This window comes from Botrytis sinoallii, assembly GCF_014898435.1.
Source record: "Botrytis sinoallii strain Bc 23 chromosome Unknown BSIN_002, whole genome shotgun sequence".
NCBI classification, from domain to species: domain Eukaryota; kingdom Fungi; phylum Ascomycota; class Leotiomycetes; order Helotiales; family Sclerotiniaceae; genus Botrytis; species Botrytis sinoallii.
In genome coordinates this window covers 942,225-952,960 of record NW_024066029.1, presented here as the reverse complement: position 1 = coordinate 952,960, position 10,736 = coordinate 942,225, and the positions used below count along the sequence as shown (strand labels likewise).

The 10,736-nt window shown below is 41.0% G+C and overlaps 2 protein-coding genes across 2 annotated transcripts; both read right to left on the bottom strand.

The window, feature by feature from the left end:
- Positions 1 to 556: 556 nt before the first annotated feature.
- EAF02_001454 (uncharacterized protein) lies at positions 557 to 2,073 on the bottom strand (the record flags this gene model as incomplete). Its single annotated transcript, XM_038897502.1, has 3 exons — positions 557 to 1,666; positions 1,769 to 1,941; positions 1,986 to 2,073. 3 exons carry the CDS (start codon positions 2,071 to 2,073, stop codon positions 557 to 559), a joined length of 1,371 nt encoding a protein of 456 aa, XP_038762477.1.
- Positions 2,074 to 8,087: 6,014 nt separating this feature from the next.
- Positions 8,088 to 10,211, bottom strand: EAF02_001453 (uncharacterized protein; the record flags this gene model as incomplete). Its single annotated transcript, XM_038897501.1, has 2 exons — positions 8,088 to 10,037; positions 10,092 to 10,211. 2 exons carry the CDS (start codon positions 10,209 to 10,211, stop codon positions 8,088 to 8,090), a joined length of 2,070 nt encoding a protein of 689 aa, XP_038762476.1.
- Between the last annotated feature and the right edge of the window lie 525 nt (positions 10,212 to 10,736).

The following is a 10,736-nucleotide window of genomic DNA, read 5'->3' as shown; positions in this document are numbered from 1 at the left end:
CACTACATGTACCGATCCAGCCTCAGGCAGATTCGATTTCGGATGTTAAAGATTGAAACCATGCTGCAGATATGTGCGTGAGATATCAGGGTGTGCGTTCTTAAATTCGACATTTCTCGGATGTATTTGGATTGTAGGAGACAGAGGTGTGCTTCGCGATGATAGTCGTGGTATATATGTCTTTCTGATACATAAAGACTTTTGCCGTTCGGTTTGGAGGACTGATATACCGAAGACGCGTTGGAATAAAGTCTAATTCTGAGAGATGTTTTGAACGATGGAGGAAGACCTTGAAAGATACATTCTAGGGTATTTGCGAAAACGAATTCACAAAATCTGGACGAAAGCGATGGATAAACCTCATTCGGTGACGACTCGACCCGGATTCATATGCAATCGATGTTGATGGGACGCCGTCCTGATCATTTTTGGGGAACAAGAACTGAGTGTTGTGTCAACAAAACCCCGAAAAAATTCCTGCGTCTAGCCAAGTCAGTTGCCTTTCCGCAGAATTGGGGACCTCTTGTTGCTCATACCCGTTCTCAATCTCATCTTATTAGTCTTCCATTGTTTCACTCTCCTCTGTTTCAGGCCTATCTAAATCCATCGGGAAAAAATCCTCGTCTGAAGATGTCTCGTCTGAATATGTCTGGTCTGAATATGTATCTTCTACATCCGACTCGTCCAAATTTGTCTCGTCTGGATCCGACTCTTCCTCCATTGGTTCGGCCGCGTTATCTACTGTATGTATCGAAGTTGGTGGACCATAAGTCGCCTTCGTGACGTACTCTTCTTGAAAGTCACTACTAGCATTACTCACCATCCTCAACGAGCTACACACACCATAAGGGTCATAGGAAGACCATACGGAGCCGGTGCGCTCACGTTTGACTCCATTACCAGTTCCAATCCCGTTCCACAATCCGTTAACCGGCAGACGCTCATTTTTAAACTCATGAGACATGTATCCAGGCACCGCACTTAAATGATGCTTAACTTCCAAATAAGCGTCCCCGCCTCTTTCCTTTATATATTCGAACTGCTCAATCTGTTCCCGGAGGAACGGGGACTTCTTAAGTTCTCCGAGGAGATTGGCCATTCTCTGCGCTTTCTTCGCACCTCTATTGGCCCCAGAAACTCGTTTTCTCTTGAGCTGGTTACGTTTATAAATATTTTTCAGGTTGGACAATGTATTCTGGGCTTTCCTCATCCTCTTATCATTTGTTCCATGGAGGAATGCATCATTTATTGCTGCCATGGTTCTTGGTAATTTTTGCGACCAATATAAAGCCATCTCATTCAAAACAAACCCATTTCCACGAGAACGATCGAGCGTATGGATGTTATCTAAAACATGCTCATAGTAATTCTGTACGGAATATCGTTGATCAATGCGTCCCTTGTCGTGAGCGCCTACTCTCATCATTTTCAAATATTCCCCGCTCCATTGCACGTCTCTATGTTCATGATATACTGGTATCCCCAACCTGCCAGTGTGCTCGGAGAGGTGAGAATTTTCAAAGCGGCTAGGCCACTCGGAATAGCGGGTTGGACCGGGATTCAAAATGAAGGGTGTCTGCGAGTGTGCGCGGACATTGGCAGCTCTGGCAGAGCCTCGTTGTGCAATCTCCTGCTTTTTGGGTGTAGGATCTACCTTCCTTGCCTTCTGGTAACTCGTCAGCTTGTTTGTATCATCGTTAGGCCTTTCCATCTCTCCTATCATCGCGACAAAGGCTCAAATCGAAAGAGATATGCAGGTATGACTTACTGGATAACCAAGATGGATTCTCTCAACCGAGTCTCTTATCTGCGTCTCCATGCGCTGAATTTCCTTGAACACGAAATGTCTTTGATGCTCGAGCTCCCTCGCAACAGACGTAGCCGATTTCCAATTGTGACCATCGTAGTATGCAGCCGTAGGATGTTTCATGGAAACGGAGCCTTGAGAATTAGTGGTGGTCTTACGATTGAACAAGAAAGCTTACTAGTATCGTCATCTTCGCGGTGAGAGTTGAGAAAGCAATTTGCGGCGCTGCTCAGCTGGCAGCGCTGAATCATTTTTTGGTCGGCCATTTTGTCGAGGTGCAAAATTTTCTGGCGATTGCTAGTCGCTCTAAGTATTGTTTGTGATTGTTCGACTGTATTGTGTTTCTTGAAGCTCTATTCTATGCGTTGTGATGTCTTTTCTTTTTGAACGATAAAATTTTGTGTTTCTTTGTTTGTGGGGAATGACGATGATGATGATGATGGTGATGAAGAACAATTGTGCGGAAGTTTTCTCTCGATGCGCTCAGGTAGTTCGATTTTCAATTAGTTAGTTTAATGATGTGTCATCTCTACGTTAACCTTGAACATTGGAGGAACTCTAGTCCAAAGGGGGAAGGGGCAGATGTGCATCAAGTGATGTAGTCGTACCTACTTTGAGTTTATGGCTCCTCTAAGGGGTTGTCGACTTCGACTTTTCTGTATGAGAAATGATAATTTAGTGATAAGGTGGTACCAAATATGTCTACTTGTACGAGTGAGGATAGAAAGTATTCAGATGTGGGAAAATTTGAGGGCTCGAGACTTTGCTGAGTATTCGTTTTTAATTCAATGCGCGGGTCATCGAACGTATAATATTGAAGAAATTTCAATCTTCTTCTCATTGGACAAGATTTTGGTCGATTGTCGAAATTTAGGTTTTCATTCAATACTAAGTCATCAACGTTCACTGTCCTACTAGTACGCCCCCCCCCCCATTTTCTCGCTTAGTACGGCGACCTTGAAACCCAACACAATTTTCCCGCCAAGAAGTATGTATTTCTTTCCAATTTTGTGTCAAATTTTGTGATTCAAAAACGAGAAGAAAGGGGATGGGCAACATTGTAGTTATTAAGATCAATCATATTATCATATCATGAAGAAACATACTGTACAATCTGACTATGCATTCCGAGGATTCGAAACGGAGTGTTGGGGAACTAGAGGATACTCAAGTGATGAACTAGTACAACTCTAACAAATTTAAGCGAAAGATTACTACCGCAAGCTTATTTGGTGCATCTTGTCTTCCAATGAGAAGCCAAATTTGCACGTGATTCGTAGTTTGTTATTAATCGCAAGAGAAATACCCACCGACTACTTGTACTATTTTCATTGAATTAAATTGATACTTTCCCCATTTTCGCAGAGGCGATTTCACAGGTGCCATAGTCATCGGTGGGCGCTTCAAAATAAGACAATTGCTCTTTCCATTCTGTACTAGAGTTTTAGTTACCCCTAAGCTGTGAAACTGCCATCCTCAACTTCTTTTGCTTCTTTCGAATTATGTGGAATCAGATGAAATCTCATTCTATCTCATGCTATCTTGACTGGCACTTCACCATAGATTTCCCACGATCTCATTTCGTATTCCTAGCATTTCTCTGCACCAGTGAATGCCAATCTTGGGTGGCACTAAGAGCCATTGATGGATCAAATCATCATATTTCCCTCATCACGTAGAAACCGCATCTCCGGTTACACGAGGTTGTAGTAGCGTTGCGAATTGAGTAATAGATGGTTCGGAAGCAGATGAAATCAAGTAATACTCGCACATGTACCTTCGTAGAGACAGAACAAAAGCTACCCTACTCTACAGCTACCCAAAAACTGTTTTTCATCCATAGATATTATGCGTTTGGGTTTCAATCAAGATACATATTTTAAGGCAGAATTGAATATTGAGATCGCATATCACAAATCTATACTCGCTACCAGGCAGAGTATAGGCTTATAGTCAGTTCGTCAAAAACAAAGTACGTTGTTAGGAAACGCTCTTGCCTATCTAGCACAGGATGTGAATAGACTTTGCAGGCGTCGCATTTTTTGACGAATTCGGAAACGAAGACCCATACCAACAAATCGTACAGTGAGCCCATATCGATATCTCTCAATGGTTCGATCCGCAGTCAATCGATGACGACTAGACAAGGAACTTGCGATGTGTAACCCTAAGCCTAACCCTGTTCAAATATGAATCGTTAATGAAAATGTTATATGAAATACGAGCATTGAATATGTCAGATGTGGTATGACTTTCTATTCCAATCATTTGGCGATCACATTTTCGCTGCGCTCAAATATGTAACGATACCATTGTTGGCATATTTCCATTATAGAGAGATGAAAGTATCTCCCGTGTAATAAAGAAAAAATAAGAATAGTTACGTCAACGAAGACACGGAGCAGTGTTATTTTTTCTCAAAATCCACACGCATATAATTGCACTAAAATGTGGGGGAAATTTTTCAGATTTACAGTTGATCAAGCAAGTGTACCGGTAGGAGATCAGATCGTAGAAGAAAATGAATTGATGAAATTGCTGTTTAGACTATAGTATAACCAAATAGGCATCGGTATTCTTCTCTAATTCCTAAATTTTTGATTCCAATAATCTTGTGCTGTGTGTAAAACGAGTCCGTCTCGATGTGTATGATTGTGAGATTCTGTTTCGATTAAGCGAGTTTTGATTCAGCTTTATACACATATATCAATCGACGAGGTTGAAAGGCTGTATCAACGAGTGAATATAAATATCAGTGATGAGACTCCTTGGAGAAATTTGGATTGATTGCTGTTCTGGGATTGCATTGATTAGTTTGGCCAGGTGTTGCAGTCGGAAGTCGAAATTTCCCCCGCACTGTAGCTTCGTTCACGATGATTCGCGCTTTTTCTACCTTGAGTGATATGAATTTTTTAGTTGATCTAGGCCTACACTTATCAACATTTGGAGGATTCTTACCTTTCTTTTTCAAAAGCGTCACAGGGATCACTATTCTTTCGTTGATAGGAGAGAAGCAGAGCTTTGTGATACTATTCATGGCCTGTATGATAATACAAACTAATGTTGTATTTTGGAGGGCCTGAAGCTCTGTAGGATTCATGGAGTTCATGAAATTTAGTAAGAAGCTTTAATAATTGATATTTAACAAGAATTGCAAAGGAAGAAATGCAGTAGTGATTATCTGCTATTATATGATTCTTGTCTCGTGAGCTTTTGAATGCCAAATTGGATTTTATGTGACCTTTATCCTTGTGGCTATAAAGAGATATATCTCAAATTGAATGGCATCACTTCATGTAGACAGAGTATCTTGATTTCCAAGTTGAAGGAAAAACGATAGCACTTGGGGTATGCTTGCAAGCAAGTATTAGCTCAAGAAATATCTAACCCTAAACGCAGGAGGACTTTCGCAGATCTTCCATCCATACAACATACTATGATAAGATATCCCTCAGTTAGTCAAGTTATTTATAGAAATAATATTTCAGAGATGCAACAAATCGCAATTCCCTCCCTCTCGAGAGAGTATGATTGGTAGAGTAGTCAGTAAGGAGCAAGATAGATGCTAGTAATTTTCCTATTGGCTAAAAATGCACCCAGACTTCTTCAGATCCACAAGTTGCTCCAAAATACATGACATAACCATGGAATTCTGAAGTTATTTATAGAAATTTCATTTCAGATTTGCAACAAAACACATTTTTTTGTCTTCTGGGAATGTGATTGGTGGGAAGTAGTCTATATATGGAGAGTAAGCTAGACGCTGGTAGTCTTCTTATTAGCTAAGTATGCATCCAAAGCTCTTCAGATCTACAAGTCATTCTGGGATGTATACATAACCACAGAAGTCTGTAGTTATTTATAGAAATTGGTTTTCAGATGTGCAACAAGAGACCGTATTGTATCTATTTAGCATTTGATAGGTGAGAGATAGTGAACTAAAGATTTACTTTCGGTCTATTTCTGACAGGTGGATTCAGACCTGCAACAGCAGACTGTAATAACTTTACTCAGAGCTTGATAGGTGCAAGATAATGAGCTAATAGTTAGCTGTCTGTCTATTTTCTGACAAGTGGATCCAGATATGCAACATACCGTTATTGTATTTCTATTATAATGTGATAGGCCAGAGAGATTGAGTTAAAGCTATTTGACTTCCTAATTCTTTGACAGGTGGATTCAGATATGCAACAAAAGACTGTAATGATTCAATCTGGAATTTGATAGGTGCGAGATAGTGGACGGAAAGTTAGTTGACTTTCTAATTTTTTGACAGGTGGACTCAGATATGCAACACATTGCACTTTTATCTCTGTTTGAAGTTTGATAGGCTAGATACGGCGAGCTAGAAATAGAATAGGAAGTTAGTTGGTTCTTTAATCTTTTGACAGGTGGATTCAGACATGCAACGAAATGGACAGGATATTTGCTAAAATAAGTGTGATTGATGCGAAGTAGACAATCAGAGTGGCAAGCAAATTCTACTATATGTTTCTTTCTTCTAAGCCTCCTTTCAGACGCGTAAAATTTCTTTAATTGCTCTATTATAATGAGGACATGTGTCAATTCTTGTCGAAAGTTCGTTCAGAATACTCCTGTTATCAGTCCCTCGACTCTTGAAGAAACGTCTGGTAACAACTAGCAGACGTGAATATCGTATAACATTGACGCTTGATTTAATTTCTTGAGAAGCTTCATACCCGATGATGGCAGCGCATTGAGATCTTGCATCATTGCAACCTTGCTTGACTCAGTGACAGAATTAGGCATCTCGGGCGACCCACTGAAAAGGTCACGAAGTATAAAGTCTTATTATCATCATAGTGAGGGCTAATCTTATCAAAGTTAGGAAGCTAGGTCAGGATATACACAAGGTCTATACCTTGTTCCTAAGGCCCTTATCGGCACAACACCGCTTAAAATTAGCGAAATTTAAACGTCTACCCAACGAGCTTAGGTTTGAACATCTTACGATACGATTTTAGCTACGGTAACTAGCGTCCCTTTTCATCTGTTAAGGTAGTAATAGAGGTGTAACCAGTACGGTTATCTGAGGCATTGGGCCTCGTTGAAACGATCGAAATTCGTTTAAATTATCTATCGACATCTGAAACATGCTTGCGCCATCGAGCATTGAAAGCTTTCATATGTAGTGGATTAGTACTCTTCTCTTGTATAAATTTACCCTTGCATAGGTTGCGAGGAATAGATCCAAGTGTATCTAACGTTTGTCATTCGAAGTAGAGGGGTTTATCATCGAATCATGGATGTGCTGTATCAGTACCGTCTTGTTGGAATCTTCCAGCTCAGCTCCTCGGTTAAAAAAACTTTCACTCGTAACAATCGACCTAACTTATTCGTGCTTCTTCGCTTTTAGCTAGTGAATGGATTGGGTCGATCCATGTCGAATCATTTCTCATCTTCCATGCATTAATGATGTCATAATACCGTTGTTTTTATTGCCTTGATGACTGGACTTTACTAAGCTTATATTGTATTACTTCGGTGGCGATCAAAACTCTATCGTGCCATCGATCTGTCCCCAGACATGCAACATAGTGAACTCAATCGTGCCATGGATGTGTTATCTCTTATCTAGATGTGTAAAATAAGGAGTTCAGATTATGCTTCCGATAGAGGGCTGAACACAGTTTGGGATAACTCTGTGATGGTAATCCGGGGCTGAATCGTCTTGCTGCACAGATCATGGTGGGTATACTACACATTGCTCCATTGTGCTGGGTACACAGGGGTAAAAATCACGCAAATAAGTTAAATGCTAGTTCCTATTATAAATTATTCTCCTAAATTGTTTATCTCTTTTATTGCAATTTCTGCTTGACCTGGAACTCAGCTAATCAGGCTTACATACTCATTTGATAAAGTAATCATCCAAACACTTTATTTCTACTCCAATCCAAATACATTTCATTTCTCTCTAAACTTTCTATGAATGTCTTAGCTTTCAAGACCTAACAATACAATACATAAGTTATAGATTAGAATTGCTGTTATGAACGTGATGTATTATTTCTCAAACTAACAAATTAAGTGCCTTGCAAAAGCAATTGAGATTTTTATCTGTATGTTGATCTGTTTACTCAAATATCTCAAAATAATTGTGCGGCACCAGTTAGAGTTTGTGTATAGAAGGGAATCATTCTGAATGTGACAATTGTATTCATTTTATAAAAGATGACGTTGATGTCTCCCCTGAGTTACAAGCAATACGAGACCCCGATACAAATAACTTGAAAAAAACTAAAAATGATAGATTGAATTAAGGCTTTGAAGCTTGAATTCCCGATCTTATGACCTCCACAATTTTGATACCCCTTAATCCCTTGATTATATTCGCTAGAGTTGGGAACGCCATATCCAGTTCCCCATTTTCCAGATCCGTGAATACAATTTCCGCCTTCCCAGCCTTCCATCTCCTCTCTCCTTCCGCTGTCGGTATTGAAGGATAAGTTGTCGCGTACTCCGCATCTTGTCCCTTTTTGATACTTGATGGAATGCCCTTATAGTGTAAAACCGGACTTTGTAGAGCAGACTCAGCATTTGGAGCCTCTTCCAAGTCATCCAAGGTTAGGCGACAAAATTCGGTACCTTCCCAACCAGCACTCAATATGAACGACGATTCTGAGCTAGCTTTCTCATCCAATGTTGCAAACACCTTCGAGAACCCTAACTCCTCTCGGCCAGTGATGATTGGATCGGCCATATTTTCGAACAGAACTGGCAGGAAATCACCTTTCAGTTCAGCCGAATCACCAGAATGGCTACCCGAGGAACTCTTTTGTACGATATCATGAACAAATAACCCCAGCATTGAGTACCCCCGACCTCCGAGCCACTCTAGATTTTCCAAGCGTGTAACAGAGAATGTGGCAGTTGCCCACATACCCTCCGTACCAATTTTGAAATCATCGGATGGCAGAAGAGTCATTAGATAGCTTTTGTATGTTTTAAAGGTGATATAGCTTGTTTTGTATGTCGCATCCAAGGGCTTTCGTTGTATGCCGTTGAGATCTTGTCTTGGACCTGGGCTAGGCCCAAAGGACATTGGCATTCTCCGATAAAGAGCGTTATTGTTCAAATGCCGAATCAAGATTCCATGCGCATGATCGTAAGCATCATGGGAAAAGTTGATTTGCGTAAATTGCATGGGATCTATAACCTTTCCTCCATGTTTTCCACGAGGAGTTTGAAATGTAGCTTGGCGAGTAAAATCTTGTACGAGTGTAGCACGATTATATATGGCTTGAACGTATAGCTTCAAACGTTGCTGAATATCAGACGATCGAGTGCCCAATGGAAACAAAGCCCCGATTGCCGCACTATCTTCTATCGCCTGAGCACCGCCTTGTCCTTGGTGTGGAAGAAATCCATGAGCTGCATCTCCGAGCAGTGCCACTTTCCCGTGAACCCAATTCTCTTTCCCCAGTTCCTCGTGATCCAGTAAACTCCATAGTTTAATATCTTCAGAGGAAGCCTTGGCCAGCAGAGCTTGGACATCTTCTTTGTATGAAGTGAAACAATTCAAAAGGGAGTCTTTAGATGCGCTTTGACTCCAATCTTCTGAACTAGCTTCCGTTTCTTCTTCCGGATGCATTGCCACAAAATTCAACAAAGTATTGTTCCTACATGGATACGCAACTATCCTTCGATCTTTTCCGTATAGCAGAAGCAGTTGTCCAGATTTCTCAACGAAATGTGCTGTCTTAGGATCTGCTCGAATATCGTCGATTGGAATTAAGAATCTGAAAGCGCTGGTTCCAGATGGCTCTGGGGGTGGAAGATCCTTCAGCAGTAAATTTCTGATCTGTGAATGGATGCCATCTGCAGCGATTATGAAATCGCCCGTGTGCGTAGATCCATCATCCAACGTTAAAGAAGGAGTTTCAATATCAACAGACGTAACCCTGCTTCGAGTATGCAGCACTGCTGGTATTCCTTTGCCTTCTTTAGAAGTAGCAATGTCTTTCAGTGCATTATGAAGGTCTACTCGGTGTATCAATTGCCAAGGGTATGGAAAGACCTTTGATAGACCCCTCACATCTCTGGAAAATACCAACTCTCCATCCGGTCGATACTCCGTTACCCACTCTGTCTGATTTGCGCCATGATCCTCTGGTATCATACCAAATCTTCTTAACAGGCCATTCACATTGCTGGGAACGTGTATTGCTGCACCGGTCTCAGATGCGAAGCGAGATTGTTCAAATATCTATCTATTAGTTAGTCTCGGTATCTTGAGTAAAATTCAGGGACTTCTACACACTTCCACAATGTGTCCTGCTTGCCGCAGAAAAATCGCTGCCGAGAGGCCTCCAATCCCACCACCCGCTATCAATACCTTTAAAGGTTTGTATTGGTCGTTAATATTGTCGTTGGTAGCCATCGTTAATTTGGAGGTTCTATGGTGTATGGAGATCAAAACACTTCGGAAGTGAACTCGCTTTTTGGTATTGCTAGATGTGAGATTTAATGATTGTCGTCAATGTGATCCCGAGAAATCAGACAATTAAAGATATGTATATTCTCATTCATGGACATACAATGTCCGTGGAAGTCCGTTCTCTGGCTTTTCCGCCGGGATACAGGTATCTATTTTTAATGCTTGTAGCGTGACTGGCGCCTACTTTAAAAACTCTGACCAATTTCTGTATGTGGTCTCGATTCACCGTCGATTATGGGGCCCCGCACCCACTGGCAGTTTCGTTTTTGTAATTTTCATATCGTCACCCTCCACTCGGCCCCACATACCCTCCTTAACGACATGCGGACATTCTTTCAATTACTGAATTCGGATGGAATAATCACGGAAAGACTATCGTAGCCCTTTTAGTATCTCGATTTGAGCGTGGAATCTAATTAAATTATTATTGGACTATCTTGTTCCTCTTTGCGGCATTTGTCTTAGCTG